This window comes from Clytia hemisphaerica, unplaced genomic scaffold, assembly GCF_902728285.1.
Source record: "Clytia hemisphaerica strain Z4C2 unplaced genomic scaffold, Clytia hemisphaerica genome assembly, whole genome shotgun sequence".
NCBI classification, from domain to species: Eukaryota; Metazoa; Cnidaria; class Hydrozoa; order Leptothecata; family Clytiidae; genus Clytia; species Clytia hemisphaerica.
In genome coordinates this window covers 164,467-187,224 of record NW_027103571.1, presented here as the reverse complement: position 1 = coordinate 187,224, position 22,758 = coordinate 164,467, and the positions used below count along the sequence as shown (strand labels likewise).

At 34.3% G+C, this 22,758-nt stretch overlaps 2 protein-coding genes across 2 annotated transcripts in view; one reads left to right on the top strand and one right to left on the bottom strand.

Moving 5' to 3' along the window:
* The window catches only part of LOC136801077 (TNF receptor-associated factor 3-like), a 51,545-nt gene extending 29,308 nt beyond the window's left edge, over nucleotides 1–22,237 (bottom strand). Inside the window, exons 1-2 of the mRNA XM_067057706.1 lie at nucleotides 22,114–22,237; nucleotides 21,279–21,364 (exon numbers count right to left, since the gene is read on the bottom strand). The gene's annotated coding sequence lies outside the window, so the exon portion shown is untranslated. The remainder of the gene's footprint in view (nucleotides 1–21,278; nucleotides 21,365–22,113) is intronic.
* Nucleotides 17,121–21,279, top strand: LOC136801076 (photoreceptor-specific nuclear receptor-like). Its single transcript, XM_067057705.1, has 4 exons — nucleotides 17,121–17,390; nucleotides 18,632–19,042; nucleotides 19,643–20,353; nucleotides 20,941–21,279. Exons 1-4 carry the CDS (start codon nucleotides 17,378–17,380, stop codon nucleotides 21,177–21,179), a joined length of 1,374 nt encoding a protein of 457 aa, XP_066913806.1. The 5' UTR covers nucleotides 17,121–17,377; the 3' UTR covers nucleotides 21,180–21,279.
* Nucleotides 22,238–22,758: the final 521 nt, after the last annotated feature.

Here is a 22,758-nt window from a genome sequence, read left to right as displayed (position 1 = left end):
GTCTGAAGTTTCCGAATTTACTTGTTTGCTGTACGAAATTTTCTTGTAGGTGTCTATTTTACGGACCAGAATGCAAAATAGCGATATTTGTTTGACGTTAATTGTGTTTACTAAATTGGATCTAACTTCTCAACGGTTTATTGAATTCAAACGACCTCCCCTAGCTCGCGAACTAAATGTGCCGTCTTAGGATTGATCAAATCTTTTAAACTTATGATGTGCATTTGATTCACCTTTCTTATAATGAGGGCACTTGATGTTATGTTTTGTGAAAGCTGGTCAAAAATTCCTTGAAAAGCGGTGTCTTTTTTTAAATGGGGGATGTTAAAAAAATTATTAGATTCTCTTGAAACCTTCCCAAAAGTTCGCCAAACTATGTAAAATTATGGAATATAACAAAATGTGGGGGGAAGCCCATATAAGGACCCCCAGACCCCTCTCCTCCGAAAGCCCCGACCACAAGGCACCAAATTTTCTTTTACCCCATCATAGGTATATTTATACCAATTGATGCGTAACATGAAAAGCACAGGCCGAAATCATATATCGACCTGTGTCGACCAATCCAGATTCTATTGCACCAACTCGAAAAAAAACTTCTCGTGTCCCCAAGCCTTTAAGTTCAATGTTGATTTTTTTTCGCGTCGTTGAAAACACAACTCAGAAATGTCATCAACGCTTTTTAAAAAGAGTCAGTGATAGAGAATCATTACATACATAAAAATTTGTCATTATTTTGATTCCATTGAAGTAACATTACCATAATTAATAGTTAAGTAATTACTGTTATACATTTGGGAATCATGTAGAAAATTTCTTTTGAAAGAAACTCATTTCAATTACACTTGGAGGTTTCTGGGGAATTCGTCAATAGTAAACATTTATATTGATACAGTCTGCTAGACATTAATATGTTAATATTTGCTCTTCATCTTTGATTTTTTATCAATTTGTCCGCATTGTTTGGGACACACTTTCTTTCTTTTCAACTCTGAAATAAGAATTAGTCTGATTTCCGAGATATCGTATTACTTCGTATAAACACGTCCATCCTTGAAAAGAAGCTTTTCAATAAAAGTGTGTATAAACATCTAACCTCTAAGAGGGGCGTTTATTTGAAAGAAGAAGCTGTAAGGAAGAATGGTCAAAGCCGTTTTTTTCTGTGAGATGGAAAATTTCTTCATAGAGATATTTTGGTATATAATGACACCCGCAGGCCCCACGATGGTTGGGGCCGAGGGCCAGAAAATTTTCAGATTTTTTACCCCCTAGATTGACTAGAAAGGCACTAAAATTTGTTAATCAAAACAACTCAGAATGTTCTTAAAATCCCTATCGTACAGCGAAAATATACATCTATCAAAGTTCAAATACAAGATTTCTTTCTGATGTAATTATTCTAGAGAATAAAATCACTATTTCTCGCTAAATAACCATTTCAACTGAGACGGAAAACTTTGACAAACATTTCTGTAAGACAGAAATCCGTCTGAGGCGGAAGAACTTTGATCACTGATAATAGAAAATATCCAATTAAAATCTGCAAAAATTTCCGATATTTTCAGCCGGAAAAATTTTTTTCTCAAAAATCGATCTCGTCTATATCTGCTGGCATTGCTGCGAAAAATGAGAAAAAATAATGATGAAATCTCGAGAAAATGCCAAAAAACTGTTTTTTCCGACATATTTCCGGCATTTTCGGCCGGTTAAGTATTTTTATTGAAAATCGGGCTCTTTCTCATTTTAGGTACTGCCATTTTATATCAGTGTGCAAAATTTCATGAAAAAATATAAAGTACAGCACGACAAACTCAAGAAAAGCCGTTTTTCCGGCAATTCTCGGCTGTTCCGGTGATTTTTAGAAAGTTCCGGCTTCAAAAATCAGTTTTATTGACAATTAAATCATGCTTGATGGTGGACATTGTTATTAATAATTTTTTTGTGTGAAAAAAAACAAAAGAAATATTAGGAAAAAGTTAAAAAAATCTGCAAAAACATCAATTTCCGGCATATTTTCAGAATTCTCAACTGGAAAAAAATTCTCATAAATCGGAATGAGCCATGTTTTGGTCATTGCTAATACGCATTTATGCGCAAAAAATGATGAAATCTCGAGAAAATGCCAAAAAAAACGGTTTTTCCGGCATATGTATTTCTATTGTATTGGTATTGCCATTTTTGCATCATTGTGCAAAAAATCTGAAAAAACTAATGACTAAAACGAAAACAAACAGAAAACCATAACCAATAGACCAGTTACTTTAAAATTTTGGAGATATTTTCTTGTTTTTATTAATTATAGTTTCATAAACTGTGATAGAATTTTAGAAATTATTTTATAGTTTTGATGTTTTCATATAATTTTTGAAAACGAAAGTGAAAAAATCCAAGATGGCAAAATCCTCTAGTCTACTTCACTGGACTCAGCGCCATCAAAATCATCAGAAAGCAAAGTTCAGTCAGAAGTAGACTCTAGTCTAATGATCATAACAGACTTTTATAGTCCTGGGGGCAGCTCATGGAGCATGTTATTTCGAATAAAAATAAATCCAAAAACTAATCCAATCTAGTTTTTCTTAGTTTGGGAGTGCACATTGATTTTAAGAGGCCCTTTTTAGGTGTTTTTCATCATTAGACATGATGACCGGTTAATGGGCCAAAATTAGATGCTGGTCAAATCAAAAGGGTATAAGAATTATTATTTTGGCATCTGGCATGATTTATCAAAAGATTTTCTTCAGTTTGATCGTTGCAGCAATTATTCAAATCAGCGGCAGCAATTATTCAAACATATTTTTTTGTCTGTGCCAATTTTTTCAAAGAGATATACACGCTTTTTTTTTATAAGAATGGTGTAAATCCATTTCATCATGGATATTCTAATGTCTACATCATGGATATTCTAATGGATATTTAACTTTTTTGGGAAAATCATCCTAAAATATTCTTACAGGTTAGGATCCTAATTGACTAAAAAATGGTCTAAAAATGGCATTCTTAGCTTGAGTAGCAAAATTTCATGATGGTGATATTCTTAGCATATTCTTAATTTTTTGGCCATTTTCATCATGGACATTCTTATAAAGTGTATTCTTGCAAAAAAAAAGCGTGTATAGCATCTAATGCCATAATTAATAGACCATTTTTTGACCATGAATTGTAACTAATGACCTGTTTTTAATACTGACTATTTTCACTTTCCCAAAACAACACACCGGAAAATCAGTTTCTCGCACGACGAGGTTCATCTAAACCGTACTCAAAGCTATCTTTCCAAAACTTCCCCAAACAATTGAAATAGAAAACGGTTTTCACTGAAATTTTGGAATACTTACGAACCAAATCTGGCCACCAATAATTAAAGCTGTACAAGAAAAAGTGTGCACATTATATGTTCCAGTACTAAACTGTGTTATTTTCAAAATGGCTACGCCGCACCCGAATCTTGTCACTTTCGCGCACGTTTGAATGCTGAGTATATAGAGTAGATATTCTTGGCTGCAAACCAGAGATCTCAGGGCATATCAATGATAAGAATATGACGAGCCGAGTTACAAGATTAAAGCCCAAGACAATATACATCCGTGAACCATAAGTCTAGACCCTATCAATTTATTTATCAGACTCTCATCAAAATAATTTATTTCCAAAAGAAATTTGAGAAATTCCTGGAATAACCATATTGATTATTGGTTGAGCGTCTCCTCTCCTGACAGAGAGGGTTGATTAAAGGTTTTATTTTTACATAAGTGTTCCCGTTTCATATCAGACACGTATTTTATAACAGGACAGTGTCTAATTATTGTTATATTATGCTTATATAATCAAAAAAAAATGTTTTTCTTTTCAACTTTCTGACCAATCTTGCTTCACATCCGTGTCAATCCAATGTGAAAAAGCTTATTTAAAAATACAACTTTTAATTTCGATAATAAGCCGACAGGTCGTTAAAAAGGTCATAATGCCCTCCCAGGGCTGGCTCTTCACGAAGTTTTTCGACGGTGACGAAACCTACAAAAGCCTCGTAGATGTTTAGATGGATATAAAATTTATGTCAACTTTATGATTTCCCGAACTGAACGAGAGAGGTGTACTTTAAATGTTTTTATGTGAACTATGTAGCTTTTGGCTGAAAAAAATAGTGGGAAGAGCCAAATACCCAATCCTGTAATCTGAGTAATTAAATATAGTTCGTTAACGCTACAGCGTTATATTTTGCAAATATGGTTGGATGATATCCAATCAAGTGGTTACAATTATAATTACCCGTAAAGATGTAAGGACCGAACGATTCCAAATTTTTTAAGTTTCCCCTTTCTTTGGAGAGATTAAAAATCACTTTAATTTTCATGATGCAACAAAATATTTTTGGAACCTTTATGCTCCAGTATAAGATATAAGAATTTTACTTTTTGTCCAGCGAAAGATGAATTTTGCCGGTTTAAGACTAGTCTACATAATAGACAGCTCCAGGCTTTCAGGCCTTTTAGGAGTTTTACGCTCGAAACGAAGGAAGATACCGTCGTTTTTTATAAGTTTCCCATTTCTTGTCACTTTTCCGGAATCTTTCCGCTATTTTTCCCGGGATTACCGGCATTAGATTGGAAAGGGTTTGTTTCAAATGGAAAGGAGAATCTTGTGTTTACTCACGAAACTGCCTAACTTTCCGAAGCTCATTTTTCAACTACCTGAAGTCCTGGTCTTTTTCCGCTAGTAAAGTGGCAAAGGAATCTTAGTGCGGAAATGGGAAACTTATAAAAAATGACGGTATGACGTAGTCTAGCTCAAGATCTAAAAATGATTCGTCGGAAACAATTTGCCAACTTAGGTGAACGAAGCAAAATTTTTGGCGGATATAAATAAAAAATCATCGAATTCAAATACACTTTGGTGAAAATTTCTGTAAAAGGCTTTAAAGGAACATAACAGTACTTGCGAAATTTGTAAACAAACTGTATGCAGCGGATACAAAATCAAAACAAATGTCACATGTCAAAATAAAAAATCAAACCAAATATGGCTAATTTTGATAGTTCAATTGTTTTACAAGTTTGTTTTGGACACGTGATTTTAATTGTTCTCTTTAATGACACGTGGTTCGCGCATGTACATTTACTACTTTAATGTCCCTTTAAATGTTTAGGAATAATAATGCACTTTGGTGAAAATTTCTGTAAAAGGCTTTAAATCACAAAGTGTCGTCTATGATCATAATCTGTAAACCCGTAATAATTGCATCGTCTGTACAAAAGTAATTAAAAGTTGGTCTTGAGCAAACTTTTTTAAAGATTCCAGAAAAAGAATTGAAATCATTGCTGAAATGAACTTCTGACTAAATTACAGTATTTATTCAGTTTTAAAGACAAGAAACAAAATTAGCCATACAAAACACTTTTTCCAGTCAAAGACGAAAGAATCAGCTCATCATCATAACCAGTCTGCCATTTTGTTAATTTCGCCTTAGCGAAAGTATTACGATAGGCATGGTGCGGCGGCGATATCGGACGAAAATTTAGAAAACGAAAGTACTCCATTCGGTGGACGAACTTACTAAATTTAACTTACACTTTACACGTTCGTTCCATTATTATGAGATGATATGTTTTGTCTTCTCTTCTTCAAATTTAAATGTAGATTTTAGTGCCTAGCCTATTTTGGATATTAGATGACTCTATTGTCCGTTACAGGGAACCTAAATGTAGGAGAATGTATATGTGGAAAGTTTACAATCATCTAACCTTGCATAGACTAAGAATCGCCAGGTATACTCATAGGAGAGCTCTTCAAGTTTAGAAATTTAAACTTCGAATTAAAAGGAAGAGACTTTGATTTATTATTTAGAACTTTAAAGGCCGGTCTCCACTTTTGCGCGATATGAGCAAAAACTTTTTGACTTTTTTGTAAGGTCATTGGTCGGTTGAAAATTGAAGCAATTCCATTGGTCGAAATTGACGTAACGGATGGAAAAAGTAGAACCTGCTACAACTTTTTATTTGTTCGCGCGAAACTTTTTTATGACGTAATCTTTTCTTCAGGCAAAAAAGGTTAAGAAAAAAACTGTCGCCCATTTCGCGCGAAAATGGTGGCTGGCCCTAAGTTTCATGCCACCCATATGGACGACAATCATGAGTTAAATGAAAAAATCGTTTGAAAAGTATTCATATACAATGGCTTCTTCGTTTGAAATTCTGATGTCAATTTTTCAGGTGACGCCGAAGTTCATGAGTAAATGTTTATTACGATACCGATGTCGATGTTCAATTTAAAAACTTCCAAATTAGTAAATAAAGCTTGAAAAACTTTTTAATCCCTTTTTAATTAATTGCTAAAACTGTTAGGACGTCTATTGACGTCATTAAAAGCGTTTTTATAAATGCAATTTAAGTAATTATATTACATTGTCATGGTAACAATATAAATTTAACAAAGACAGTGCAGTGCATTGTTGTTGATTTTATGTATTGGCAAAGGTTGCTGCCCGCTAACCAATACTATATACTCTTATCGATGTTTGAATTTAATACACCCCTGTCTCACAGAACCGGTGGAACTTTTTTCTTCAGTGGGGATAAAAATCCCTATCAAATTCGCACTGGGGATAGAAATTTTATTGTTCCTAGTTTAAAAATTCAGTGGGGATAGTTTTGGAGTGCAATTTTTAGACATTTACTTTCGAGTGGGGATGAAATCAAAGTTAATTTCCCAGTGGGGATGAAATTCCAGGGTATTTTCCCACCGGGAACCAAACTTTTGCCAAATTTTCCAGTGGCGATGGAGTCCCAGTGGGTCTGTGACACAGGGGTGTCTTAATAAATGTAAATTTTCCATTGAAGTTCGTGTATTATCTTACACCCCTGTGAAACTTTTTCCCACAATAGGAATGAAAACTTCTATTGAAATCCCAACAGTGATAGAAATTCTTTTTTCTGCAGCTCAAAAAATATGCAGTGTGGATGGTTTTCTAGTGGGGCTGAACTAAAATTGTAGGCCATTTTTCCCATCGAGGGGGAGGGGGATTATCAAGATGACCGGGTCTTTATCTTCAATTTGAGTGCTTGACCTATATGTGTAATGTTTAACAATAGTAGTTAGCAAATTTTAAATATAAATAGGTAATCTAAAAGAAATTAAACTGTCAAAAAAGGTTCAGAGTTAAATTTTCGAACTTGGTCAAAATTAATGTTAAAAAAAAAGGGAAAAATTAGAATATTGCTACCACCAGGGGTCAGCTGTAATGACGCAAATAAATGAAACCAAAACAAAATTATACTTTAAAATACGAAAGGAGGAACCTTAAATTCCTATGATTTTTTGAGATGTCTAATGATTAGCGGGTTACAAAGATGTATCAAAAAATTACAATTTTCCTCTTCGATCTTTTGCAATAAATTTTATTTAAAAAGGGCATATATCATGTCCCGATATAGGATGAGCCCCTACCAGGCCGCATAACCAAAATAAAAAAAACGTCGAAAAATTAATAATAATATCAGTTTGATATTTTGAAGTAAAACAGTGAATAAAATTGAAATAATTTCAAAATATTAAAAAGAAATCAAAATGTTAAAAAGGAATGAAATTTCAAAAGCTTCAAAAAAGTGATTAATATAAATTTGATTTAAGTTTAATTAAACACATACTGTGTACACCTTTAGCTGTTTTTTTCCCGACACTCAACCACCTGCTAAAATAATTTCCATAACAGTTACAAAATCTATTATAACCAATGTATCACCCTAAACTTTTACATTTTCATTTTAATTCAATATAAAAAAAAATTCAAAATCAATTAAAAACATATCCCAGCATATGTTTTAAATCAAGGGTAAACTCTCTCGACATGGTTTTAATAAATTTTCAATCTTATATATTCAATCAATCTTAAAATTTTCAATTTTTTTATAATCCATATAAATTTTGAAGAGAAGGCCCCGAAAAAAAATGAAAAATATATATACTAGATTTGACCTGATGCAGATGGGATGGCCTATCAATTCACTACTCTTAAATAAAAAACAGATTTTTAAAATGAAAATCTTTAATAGATGACCGTTAAACCCTAAAAAACATTCGAACTTTCGGTCTTCAGAATTAGCTTTGAATTCAAATAACCCTGTCCTTTCTGCCAATGCTAAATAAAATAGCAAAGTTTTTGTTTGGAGATTATCTAGCCAGGAAAATCTCTGCTACAAGTTACAATGTGTCCAGAAAAAAAGCGAAGCAGGATTTATCTAAATTAAAATTCTTACATTCTTATTTTCTGGACAATTTCCGGTAGTAGTATTTTTAGAGAGAAAATTCTAGGTTCATTGGGACCATTTATTTTTTAATGCAATTATGTTTTGATGAAGAATGTTTCAGCTCATGGAAAATTTTTTTAAATAATGAATAAAGTTTTCCTTGAATAAATATTTCTCCAACAATCCCCTTCCAAAAATTTCATTGCAGAACATCGTTTTAATAAATTACAAGTATCTTGCTTATCAAACAGCAAACATCAGTTGGGCAGATGTTGGTAGAAATGTCTAAATATCTCCAAGGTTTTAAAATATTTTTATGACCCGAAAAGAAATCATTTTCTTATGAACATACTCAATCCGAAATAAAATCGTTGCTATGCATGAATGCCACAAGCCTGAAGGCAAATAATTTTTCCATGGATTTTTTTTAAGTAAACACGTTGAATTTTTATTTTTCACATATATGGGTAAAGTCGAATAAAATCTATAGGTAAAATAGGTATTTCCCAATCTGTCATACAAGTTCAATCAATATAAATTTATGGACGTTGTGGACGTTAAATGGGTGTTTCTTTGACGTTTGATGCGGGTGTTGACTAGGACCTTTATTATTTACAATTACAAAAAATTGGTTGCATATTTATATTCTAACAAAAACGATACCTTGTTGGAAACAAAATTTTGAGTTGACAGATTTAATTAAAATTTCATTCATATTCTGTTCAAAATATTTTGAAAATTCGGATGATAAATAAAGGAGAATAAAATGTTAAATTTGTACAATTTTTGAACCTCGCAGATTTCGAATATTTTCTGATTACTAAAATTATCCAACCCTCCTATCAAACCCCTCAACTCGATCTGTTTATATCCTGATAGCACTCACGAAAAGCTGTATCGTGTCCATCAGTAAAATCAAATAGTGGTACATGTAGCTCTGGGTACGAGGTTCGAGATACGAGGTTGAAATAGGACCCACTGTGAACATTGATCATACAGTTATTCCTAATTCTTAATATAGATTGAACTATAAGGATCAGAAAGAATCCTATTTTATGTGGACCCATACTACACAACCGAATTGCATAAACTAAGCCTAAAGCTCATGTACGAGGAGGAGTCAGCTAAAAGGTGAATCAGCTTAAACAGTTAGGCTTCAGGAAGATTTCCTCATCAAAGAGGAATGAAGGGGATAAAATTTCAGCAAAAAGGAAATCAGAAAAAATACATTAAATTAGCATCAAATTATTTTTCAATTTTGAAGAACCCCTAGCGAGTTTTTAAGACGAGATCTATGGTTGATTAAGTTCATTTCATAAAAAGGCGATATCTGTTTCTTTTAAATTGAAAAATAAAGAAAAAAATTGAAAAATGTATTAAGCGATACTTCAAAACCGCAGAAACCTCTTGAACCTACCCTAAAAAAAATTATTTTTGAAATATCCGAAAAAATGTTAAATAATAAAGAAATAATGTCTTTAGTTCATTTGATTATAATCTTATCAATTTATTATCAGGTAGACTCTAGTTGTTTGGGTAATTTTTATTTTCATTTTCACCCTTTCTTACATTTTTATTTTTTTTCACCTTCCTTTACCTTTTTCAAAAAAATTAAAACAAATTTTTTAGTCATTTTTCGATTAGTCACTATATATGTGCTAACTAAATAACTAAACAACCCTGTCTCACAGCCCCGGTGACTTTTTTCCTCAGCGGGGATAAAAACTCCTATTGAAATCCCAATGGATATAGAAATTCTATCATTCCAAGGTTAAAAAATCCAGTGGGGATGGTTTTGGAGTGCAATTTTTAAACATGGGATTTCGAATGGGGACAAAATCAAAGTCAATTTCTCATTGGGGCTGAAGTTAAAGGGCTTTTTCCCACCGGGGACAAAATTTTTGCCAAACTTTTCAGTGGGGCTGGGGTCCAAGTGGGTCTGTGACACAGGGGTGTAACTAAACTAGATTGAAAATATAGCAAAGATATTCAATAGCTTCTACATGGCTTCTGCACAAGAAACTCCATCCTATCTTAAAATTAGCGGAAACCTACTCCAAAGCTATTCCAAAATATTCTGTAGCTTTGCAGGAATGAATTTTTAAAAAGCCTAGTTTTGTGGAGCTATTCAACAACCAAAATTTAGCCAAAAAAATAATAGACAGAAGAGGCAGAAAAAGATTATCCCTATATCGGTTGTAATCAAAAAAGAAGAACAACACAGTGGTTGCACCTTTAGATTATATTCCAGTAGTCTTCTCGGTTTTACACCTTTTATAAGTGCATTTTCATGGATTCATTCATTATTGCTCTAAACTGTCAATTGCTAGCCATACACCACACAAAATTTAAGACCATTTTTATAAATAAAATGCAATATGTTTAAAGAAGATGGTGTAAAACTAGGATAAAAAGGCTTGAAGACAGGCTAAAAAAAATTCAAGATACTGTAGAAATATTCTGAATTTATTCTTAAATTTGCTGTTAGTTTTGTCAGTATACATGGACATTCTTATTAAGTGTATTATTATAAAGGATTTGAATACAATAACTTGGATTTTTGACCTACTTGAATTCGAGGCTGTACTGAATATTTTTTCAATATATTAGTGTCGAGGTGTCGAGGTCTCATTAACATTTGGTGAATGTTACAGTAAAATGTACACAAATGATCCTTAAGTTATCAAAAAAATTACACAACATACATTTTGATCAAATTTTTCCTTTATACTACTTCTTCGCTACTTTTTGGCTCAGAATGTACTCTTCAAGAATATATTCATCATTAAATTAATTAAATTCAAGAGTGTGCTAAGAATACAAAATATCATGAAATTCGGCAACTGAGCCTAAAAATGCCACTTTTAGAGCATTTTCAGACATTTTCAAAAAAGTTTTTTTGCTTGAGGTATGTTTTGACTTTGTTAAAGTTAAGTTAAATTTATATTCTAACCTAAGAATACCGTTATGAATATTTTAAGATAATTTCGCCCCAAAAAACCTAAGAATATCACCATTCTTTTAAAAAAATACATACAACACAGCAAAGTTCAACAAAATCGTAAAGCATGAACCAACACCATCGCTACGAACAAAAAACAATCTAAACCTAACTTCATCTTCAAAATCCAGAGTGAACTTAAAATATGATATACTTTTAACACGCAAAAAAGACAGCCACACAACTTTTTCATAATTTTGTGTGATACGGAATACTAGTTACAAACAAGTTACTGACGGATTTAATTGACATATAAGCTGAAAACGTGATCAAAATTGAAATAGGACAATATTGTTTGTTACAAAACTGTAAAAATGTTGAGTTCGGCTGTTTCGTAAAAATGTAAACACAGAAAAAAATTGAGGCATTCGGGTCTGTAAAATAAACATGGAGACATGGATGTTTATAATTCAGCGCAAATATCATACTTCTTTACTTAAAAAAAGCACTATTGTTGTATACTTCGCCCTAATTTAGAAGCTTCAATTAACTTTTATTTTAGTAAGTGAATCCAGTTTTTTTTCATTTTGTGTACAATGAATTTAATAATTCTCAGTAAAAAAGCTAAACTGAATTTTACTTGCGGTCGATAAAATGCATATTACAAATTTTCCTTGTTAGGCACGCAATTAAAGTTGAGCTATAATAAGAGAAAATTGGACATGATTATATTAAATTGTGAAAGAATTGAATCGAATATTGATTACGCTTTTTATCTATGATGAATGAATCTATGAGAACACCCAAAGTTTTTGAGACCTTCGGATGTACTTAACTTTTTTAAGCCTGAAAATGTTCCTTAAGATGTTCTTATTTTCTCCATTTTGTAACCATTTTTACCCATTTTCTTAAAAAATCGAGTCCGCAAAAAAATGTTCTTAACTTGTTCTTAGCATTTCAGCTAACGAAGCCTTATGTTCTTATATAGTTTGTTCTTATAAAAAACGTGCAGGTCTTTCTAGTTGTCACAAAAACAATAGACTTGTTTGTTCTGTGTTGGGCGGGATACGAGACGAAAAAGGATTAACCCTTTCAGTCCCATGCGACCGCACTGCGGTCCCTTTGGACCCTTCGTTTTTTCCCAGAGGACTGCATAGCGGTCCCTGATTTATTTTTTAAATTGTGATGTTTTGGCGGGAAATAAAGAGATGCCTTTAAACAGCTTTCAAAGAAGATAAGATAGCGAGTCGTGTGCAAAAGACCGCATAAAAAAAGCTTGTTCGAGTGAAAAGTTTTGTTTACAAAAGTATTTACAAAAATTTTTGCAAGCAAAATCTGTAAGGCCGAAAATAGGATTTTTTACAACTTCTATCAATCATTTTGATTTTTTTATGAGGGCTAATCAAACAATTCTTTTTTCAGCTAGTAGATACTGGCTTCGTTTAGACCAGCCTGCCATTTGTAATTGCTTGCAGTATTCTTTTGAATTCTATTGTTCCGCGCAATTGTTCGGTTTGTCAAATGCCTAATGATGCCAGCGTGTTGGCATTTCGTTGGCATTTGAAATGCCATTTTGAGCAAAGGAATCCCCTTTTCTGGCATTTCAAATCAAACAAAGGAACTAAAACAAAGAGAAAAAATGACATTTTTGATTTTTAAAAGTATTTGCACGTTTTTTATTCAGATCTTTCTATAGATTGTAAAATTTGCACGATTTGCCATAGCCTAGCCCTACGGCAAAAAGTTTCAGTCTTAATGCCTGCAGTTTTTGAGAAATTCCATGCTTTTCATTGTTTGATCTGTCAAAGTTGAACTTGAGGGAATCACCTTTTCAGTAATGAATCTAAAAAGACGATTCCTTAAATGCCATGACAGAAAATACAATGGAAAAGCTATCAAAATCGAATCCCTCATGAGTAAATGCCAAATTACAAATGCCAGTTGGTCTAAACGCAGCCACTGTTGTGCTAAACAATTATCAGAAGAATGAATGGATTTAAATCATTTTTTCATAAAAAAAATTACCATTGAATGGCAAAAAAATGCTGTTTTCAAATTTTTTTTGCCTTTCTCTGGTCACGCGATGCGCTGATGACGTCATTTTGCAAATTTTTTTCTATCAAAATGATCCTCATACTATAAGTGAAAAAGGGTGAAAACTTGAGAGGACTAGGTTTAGTGATTCCAGAGATATTGAAGTATGAGTAAATGCATTCAAAAACTCGTTTTACGGCTCTGGGAAAGTAGCTGTGAAAACTCTGGGACTGAAAGGGTTAAAAAGCAATCTGTCTGTCTGTTCTTGATCTCCTTCAAGTGTGGTCAAAAATATACCAAATTATTTCAACAGCCAACCAATGCTGGGTTATTTACTTTACTCAATAAAAGCAAGTGCAGTTTTTGTTCAATAATTGTTGATAGGGTGGTCGAAGAAACATAATTATTTAATGATTAATCCAATGATCGCAAAATTAGACAGATATTCGATAGTTAGAATTTTATGATCTGATCACTTATTTTAATTGATAACAATGCCAGAATTCTACAACACAGTACAGTATGTTAGCATTAAAGCTCTAAGATCGTAAGCTCTAAGAAAAACTTTGAATAAGGAACTAGATGGAGAAAGAAGCTGTTTTATCATAATCATGTTAGAGAGCTAAAAAAACGCTGCCCCTCGCCTTCGGATGTTGTTAACCTGTTCTTATTTTCACCATTTTGTGTGCAATTTAAATTTTGTTGATAAAGGCTTGGGGACACGAGAAGTTTTTGGTTTCTTATTTTGTTTCATGGGACAAAAAGTGAATACCCAAAAGACACGCTGATTTTGCTGATCCTGGGACAATGGAGCAAAATTGATTCGAATCAATTTTGCTCCATGATTGTCCCAGGAACAAAAGTGAGATCTCGAGAACGAGAAAACGTTTCAGGTTGGTGGGATGGAGTATGTTGCATTGCACCAACGCGAAAGAAAACTTTTCGTGTCCCCAAGCCTTAACTCTTATTTTTCATTTTTTTAAATACCACAAGCTTCTTTTATCAACAAAATTTATTTCAAAGGAATACGAGAATACTCCACCCCGGTGGAGCTTTTTTTCTCAGTGGGGATGAAAATCCGTATTGAAATCCCAATGGGGGTAGAAATGCGTTGTAACCTGTAAAGCATACCCATCATTTTCGTCAAGTTCAAGCAATTACGTCACCCTTTCTTGATAAGCCACGAACTTATCGATACGCAAAGGGTGAATCAGTGAATTCTTTTTTCATAAGAACCAGTTAAGACTAGCCTCGTCATATTTTTTGCTAACATGCTTAGTTTATTTACCTACAGACTTCAATACCGTCTTGAAATTAAAGTTAGCGAGTCAGAGCCGAGAAGCGGTTTTGTGGTGTAAAGGCGAAAGTACCATGAAATTGGTGGGAATCGTTTATCTTCTTCGTCAACTTGACCATTAAAATCATCATTTCCGTAAGGGATCAGAGCCATGGGTTCGAGGGTGATTAATTTAGACAATTTATTCTCAGTAATTTCCAGATCCCCGAACATCAGATGGACCTCAATTTGTTCTTAGGTTTCGCCAAATTTCGGCCTATTGTGTTCTTATAAAATTTTTCTAATAAAAAGGCGGGGTTTTTATAGGATGGTTAATTCTCTGCTCCGGATGGAAGAAGGTGGATTATAAGAGATCGTAGTATTTAAATTCGAAAATCTTGTTAAAATGGCAAAAACAATCTGTTTATAAAAGGGGATGTAAAATGATAAATTTGGTTCCGTTAAGCCTAAACTTTCATTATCCCCAACAAACAGAAGTTTACAAAATAAATCTCTCTTAATTAGCAAAAATAGAATTTTAAACAAATCAAACAAAATTTATTGAAAATACACTTTTAAATTTGGGATAGAAAAATCTGGGATGGATTAAAATTCAATCTTATTTAAGGGTTTAAAATAATTTCTAAATAAAATTTATGTGATAGAGGGATGTTAATATTGAAAAAAGTAGCTTAAACACTCAGATTTCATTAATCATATGTTATGATTTAAAACCTCTTTTTCTTGTGATAAAAACAAAATTTCGATTTGATTCAGATTGAGACAAAGATTGTTCTTAAGCTGATCCCAGGATTTGATGAAAATTTATAATCTTTATTCTTATAAATTTTCTCTTAAAAAGGTGGTGTTATTGATGGTAAACGGAAAAAATAGTGGCGGCAGATTTTAGAATAAATGCTACACACCTTCACTTCTGTTTACTCCTCCACGGAACTACAATCATGTACAAAACATTTGAGACAAAGAGAATTTCCCTGCGAAATTTTGAACACAACAAATGATTTTTAAGCGCGTTAAACTACAGTTTGAAGACTTAAGACTTGTCACCTTAGGCTCTCGGGATTTAAAAGCTCCAATAAGGCTTGGAATATAGCGTAGAAGCCACAGAAATCTCAATATGTTTCGACCATGATTATACATCCATTTTTCAAATTTATCCGTCTATCAAATCTAGATTTTTCCTTTGTTAATCACCTTGTGTTGACGATAGAAACATCTAATTGGTTCCGAAATCTAAAAATTTTGATCAATAAAACATTTTTAGGTATTCAAATAATGTACCAAATTTCAGACGATCCTAAAATATTTATTCTGCAGACTGCAATCATGGACAAAAGGTCTGTAGACTTTTCAAAAATTCCGAGCAACAGTGCCAAGAAAAGCTTTTTTTTGACACTTGGGAAATTCTCCCAAATGAACCACAAGTGGTTATTTGGCAGAAGACACCTAGAGGCTTGCTAGCATTTCTTATGGCTTTAGCCCGGGGACCTCCGAAAACCGACCCTTAGAGAGACCAAATTTTAGTGAAAAAGTGACCCTTAGAGAGACTTTTTCGAAAAATTTTCTCTGATTTTCAAAAATGTCGTACCCTTAGTGAGACTTTTTTGTATTTTTTTCTCTCAAAATCAATTTTTTTTTCTAAAAATCGTGATTTTTCCCAACGATTTTTCCCACCCTTAGAGAAACTACTTTGAAATTTCCTGATTTTGTAACCCTTAGAGAGACTTTGAAAGGTGAAAAACCCGACCCTTACCGTCCGCACATACCCAGCACCTATTTTTGCCTAAGTACCCCCCCCCCGGGCTTTAGTCCTTGCAAAACTCATTATACCTTCAATCTTCTTCGCAAAAATTAATTTCCTTCAATGACGAGTGGATTTGGCTTCTAGACTTATCACATAAACCTTCCAAATCCAATAAAAACAACATTGGATCTGGTAGAAATGGGTTTTCAGAGCTTATTTTGAAATTTTTTATGCATTTTTGACAATAACAACTACAACCTTTTGTCCGTGATTGTGTCCTAAAATATTTTGAACCATATTTCGAGAACCATTCAAACCACGTTAAATTTTATGTTTCCGTCAGTCGGATTGCTAACTTGCTAGAGGCCTGTTATACAAAGTTTTTGGTAAATTTTGCCACGAGTTTGGTTTCGATCGAGTCACTAATACAAGGATTTGTTTAAACCTTGAAGATCACTGTAGCTTTTTGTTAAAAGAATGTTTAGGACGGCATCCTCCATCCAAAACAGGGGGAAACTCAAATCTAAAGACAGAATAATTAATCAAAAATTTTACAAGGGGAAATAATGATAAGTATAATAATAAAAAGAAAGGAGAGAGATTTATAAAGGAATGAAGAATCACTGAAGCGAAAATACAATATCATTAGATACACAGAGCCGATAGTCTTTTTAAGAAACTTCAATAGAATTAAACCTCACAGAACGAGAAAAATAATAAATGAAATTTTATGAAGAATTTTATTGTAAAATTGATCAAGCGCACCCCCAGATTTTTTTTTCTATTTTCCATACAGAAAAACCCGTGGTATGCATTTAACCCCCTCTTTTTATAATATATACAACATATAGAAAAAATAAATTGAAAATAAATGAAAATACAAAACGCTTTATGTTTGCTTGAATGCCGCTGATCAGTGGTAGGTCTCTAAGATTGCAAAAAGGGAAAAAAAATCTCTAAAAGAGCAAATGACCATCAGAATTTTACTTATTCAGAGTTTGGATACGGTACAGATAGTAATACACGAGTTTAGAGGACCGAGGAACAGTTCCTGTATTTTTGAACAGATTGAAACGAGAAACAGTACTGTAGTATATTTTGGGTATAAGGCATTTTGAAGAATGGAAAGAGAAGGTTAGTTGATTACAACTCTTGTTTCACTGATAAATTGGTGGTCATTATCTGGCAATTTTTTTTAAACCCCTGTCTTACTGACTTGATCACTATCTTACTGACTTGACGGTGGTCAGTTCATTACACCTCTGTCTCAGTACCCCGGTGGCAATGTCTTTAGTACACCTCTACATCTAGACTATGCTATAGTCTAAGTATAGTCTAAGACCAATCAAAGCCGAAGAAAATTCGCAAATGGGTTATGCTGGAAGGAGTTTACAGTGGGTAGAGTTTGCCAGTCTTCTTCGAAAGGCGTAGTAGTGTAGTGGTTATCAACCTTGATTCCCGTCTGGGACGTCAGGGTTCGATTCTCGCTCGATGCTATGATTCACTTGGCAAGTGAATGTACCTTCGCCCGGGTCGATACATGCCTTCTGAGGGGAACTGGGTACCATTACTCTGATAAAAGAGTATGGAGGAGGGTGAATCATGGAGGAGTTTGTCAGGCATTGCACGTGGTGTGGTGACGATACTCACAGGTTCAAAACCTGCGAAGATGTATGTCCTCCCGTGTAGTTCAAATATCATTGTCTAACACCAATAACTTTGTCGCGTCGCGCAGGGTTAGCAGTGTCTGGTAAGCGTGGTAATTTCCCTACCCTAGGGTAGGTATCCAGGGATAGGGCCTATTCCAGATGATTAGGAGGGTTCAATTCTCTTTCTCTCTTCACTTAGAAACAGCCGCTTTTTTCCCGTATACCACCATAACGATCGTAAACTCTGCGCGTATACTATTTTCACGCCTTTACTTTCACTGTAAACGGACGATAGCATTGTCTACTCGATATCCTGTCTCAGTGAAGTAACCAATTCGGACGATAGCATTAACGCAACTCAATTAGTTCTCGTTCAGTCAAGAAAAACACGCTTACCCAATACTCTTTATTTGTTGAACTAGTCTTTAATCGGACTATATTGAAATCGATACTATTAATCGAACGAATCCGATTGTCAAACTGTTCGATTAAAGTGACCTATTTTAATAACGGCGATGCAATAGTATGACTTGCTGATCTGGAGCAACCTCGTTCTCTGCGTATTATCAGCTTATTGATGCTTACTGATAAAGCTAGATGTTCTCTGACGTCTATCAGTAACGTAAATAAAGCCTGGGATACACGGAGAACGAGGTTGGATATGCAGTTTATTCAACGTGCCCTGTCTGTAAGAATAATTGTTTAACGTTTCCTTCTCTTAAATAGAAACTCGTTCGTATAGTATCGAAAAACCACGTCACGCCAGCCTTCTAGATCGCAACAACAATATACAACACCACGACAAATCATCCGATATCTCTCACAACACAAGCGATAATGAAAACGACAGAGTCGTACGTCAGTGGTTACAAGAAACCGTAACCGTCGTTAAACCTTTATCCGACAAAGACGACAGGAATGAAACGTTATGTCGGGTATGTGGCGATATATCGTCTGGTCGACACTACGGGCAATACACTTGTGACGGATGTTCCGGATTTTTCATGCGGTCAGTCCGTAAGAATATGACGTACCGTTGTAAAGGGAATAAAAGTTGTATCGTAGATAAGAAAAGAAGGAATCAATGTCAAGCATGTCGATTCGAGAAATGTTTGGAAGTCAAAATGAATAGATACGGTAGGAGATTTTCCCATTCTACGGTTACTCCTTTTATAAAGCTCCAACTCAAGGTGCATTGAAGAAGATGAAAAGTATTTGATACCTACATACTCAATCCTTAGAAGCTTAGCCTAAAGAAGGTTCTCAATACACATTTCCAACCGTAGTCGCGCGGTCAGGCGCGTGCCACTCGATTATTTAATCATCCCGCTAAACTTCAGAAACTTTATCGAATCCTTTTTTGACGCCTTTTTCTATTGTCTATAGGTGCGAATAAAAGACTGGGACGGTTTTAGGGTGGTAAAACGGACAAAGAAAAGCCCACGCAGCAATCGGCGGCTACGGTTGAAAAGGTGTATTACGTCTGCAATTTTGATGCGTTTGAAAAATACAGTTGACCCTTTCTTATTCGATCTCCAAGGGACCAAGAACTTTTTCGGATTAGAGAAGATTCAAATTATGAACGAATTTAACAATACTTTAAAGCTGAGGGGACAATTTTTTCAGCTCGAATTACAATAGAATTCGAAATATAGAGGTTCGAGACTACTAAATGTACATCTTTTATTATTCGTTGAAAATTGAAAGTTATTTAATTATTTTGCAATGAACTTATAGCGGTGCAGCAAGAGCGACAGCCGAACAATCACTTCAGTATGCAGCATCATTCATTCCATGGGCTACCACCCTACCTCTATCCAAGGTCAGTTGGTTACTACCCTCCACCACCCCCTCCTCCACGAAGTGGCCTGACCCGGATAGGCGGGAGCTCACTTCCCACCATGCATGATATACGGGAACGACATCGAGAATTCAGGATCAATTACCAACACGCATCTACTTCTTCTTCCTTGAGACAATCACCTGGATGTGTCTCACCCCTACCTACCACTACCAAGATACAGACTCCTGTTAGTCCTCCACCAAGGCTCATAGAGGCCACGAAAATTAAAACAGAGGATGCAGTACCAGTTCAAGCACCAGAAAAGCTAGAAGATATAGCGGCTCGGTTATTATATCATACAATCAAATGGGCTCGGTCAGTACCTGCCTTCACAGAACTCTCCATTAGTGACCAAATCAGGCTGTTAGAAAACTCTTGGTCAGATATTTTCGTTCTATTTGCATTCCAATGGAAACTGCTTATTGATTCTGGTGAAATTACAAAATCTATTGAAGAGAGGCTTAAAGATGATGAAAATGGTCAGATTCGAAATGAATTATCAGCAGAGTTGAAACACTTGCAAGAGATGGCTGGCAAATTCCATTCATTTCATGTTTCAGAAGACGAATTCATTTACTTGAAATCTGTGGTATTGTTTAAACCAGGTAAAAAACAATGAAAGCTTTAATTTACAAAAAAAAGAACCACTGAATTTTTAATTGAGCCTCAATTGTTCTTACTTTTTCGAGATATTCAAAATTAACCAAATTCAGTGTCGATATTTTCTTTCTAGGTTTTGATCAAAATCGAACTGTATGATTGCAGTCTGCAGTTAGTAGTCTGTTTCCTTGCATATCTGACGTTTTAGTAGTTTGTTTCTTTGCACCCTTTCATATCTGACGGTCAATAGTCAGGCAATGGGATTACAAGAAATTATATACTGATAAACCCTTGCTATTCAAAAAAGGGATCGAGTTAACCAGAATGAAATCACGCTAAATGTAATTTCAGATAAAAATACAGTATTTGACATCGACCAACCCTGTGAAACTGAAAGAAGAAAATCCTCTTGTGATCATAGTCCGTATAAAAAAACTCTGGTCTGGAAGCGTATTGTTTTAACTTTTTTCCTCTTGGGATTGGTTTAAGATTTAATCACATGATCAAAATTATACGGACTATGTTGTGTTGTGAGGGCTCCTATGTGAATATATTTTAACTCCCTTCAATGAACACATGCTTTCATTTTTAGAGGTACCAGGTCTGTTGGACCCACGACACATTGAGAGGTGTCAAGACCGTGCTCAAATCATGCTCCGTGACCACGTGGTAGCCTGTACACCAGAACAACCTGCAAGATTTGGTAAACTACTTCTATTATTACCAGAGGTGAAACGAATAACACCGAAGACCATTGAAGAAATATTATACCAACAGAATCTAGGGACTTTCTCATTTGACACGCTCCTGGCTGATTTATTCAAACCCTAATTCATATAATTTATCTATTGGTAGCAAACTTGATGATCAAAAAGTGTAAATATTATAATTAGTGTATAATTTTAAGAAATATTTAAGAATTTAATTTACCTTCGAACTTTGTGCTTGTTTTTCCATATTGGTTCTTGATTTGCTCCAGGTTTAACAATTTACATCCGTCCGTTCTCGGGAAATAGCTGAAGTTTAAGTGAAATTATAACGAAGAACTTTTACGAATACCATAGGAATATGAAAGTCTTGCCATACCATACAATCCAGTTATCCTAGAGTTATAATGGTTTTAATAGTTTGTAATTTGACGGTGATTCGATTTCTGGAGCAACAACTAGACTGTCTAAGTATGTTATAGCTTAGATTACAGTTAAAATTATCGAAACAATTAATTGCTCGTAGACTAAGGTTTTCAAAAGGCTCCACTTCACCCCTACCGATAATCCTGCAGGAGGGGGTACGAGATGACGGGTATCGAGCCAAATTTCGAATATCGACTCTGACAAAGACTACATTTCAAAAGTTTTGCCCCTTTTTTGATGGTTTTACGACCTTTCGAACGTCTAACTTCTCAATTTTCATACCTAAGAACTATTTTGCCTAAGTACCCCCACCCCCTCAGAGCTAATTATCACCTCTATCCGAAATGTGGAAATCCTTATACACGTAAATGACAAGAGAAAACTAAGAAAAAAAGAACCAAAATAACACCCCTGTCTCACAGCTCCGGTGGAACTTTTTTCCTCAGTGGGGATACAAATTCCTATTAAAATCCCACTGGGGATGGTTTTGGAGTGCAATTTTTAAACATGGAATTTCGAGTGGGGATGAAATTTAAGGGTATTTTTCCACTGGGGAAGAATTTTTTGCTTCCAGTGGGACTGGGGTCCCAACGGGTCTATGAAACAGTGGTGTAAAATAATTGTAGCACTACCTCAGAATGAATCATCACTGATCCAACCAAATCATCTCAAAACTTGAATTGATTTGGAACATTTTCAATAACTTTGCAACCAAATATTCCAGGTAATGTTCTAGTCATTTTGGATGCAGTCAGTGGTTTTGTTAGTTCTATGTATTATGTATCTATGTATCTAAAAGAAATCAAAATGAAATGATAGCAAATTTTCACGACTCCAAGATTCATCATGTCAGCATCTAGTCTGGGTCTCCATGCTAAAATTCCCCATCCTTTTTTCAAATACAAAACATATTCTTAGAGGTTCGGGATTTGTAAATAATTATTTTCGGGCACTTTACACCCACCTCTGTACGTTTTATTTCGATGAGAAAACTAGTCACACGCCTATTTTTGGATTTAAAGAGTGTTGGCAAAATCATACACCGTGTAAATCTTCCCATTGACCCAAATTCCTACTGGGTTTAAGGGCTAACTTATGGGTCTTTATTTGAAATCTAAAGTAAAATAACGCCCTCTATTTGGCATTCTTTGAATCCTTACAGAAATTTCCACATAAATTTGGTAGATTATGCTCTTGATTTTGCTTCAAAACACAATAAGGATCAGTAGATTTTTGAAGAGGCTCGACTGTTCATATCTTTTGGCACTTTTAAACCT

Bases quoted from the DNA above. Each gene is read 5' to 3' on its own strand.
- LOC136801076 (XM_067057705.1), top strand. The intron at 19,043-19,642 runs GTAGGAGATTTT...ATGAACTTATAG, and splicing joins AGTCAAAATGAATAGATACG to CGGTGCAGCAAGAGCGACAG. The intron at 20,354-20,940 runs GTAAAAAACAAT...TTTCATTTTTAG, and splicing joins TGTGGTATTGTTTAAACCAG to AGGTACCAGGTCTGTTGGAC.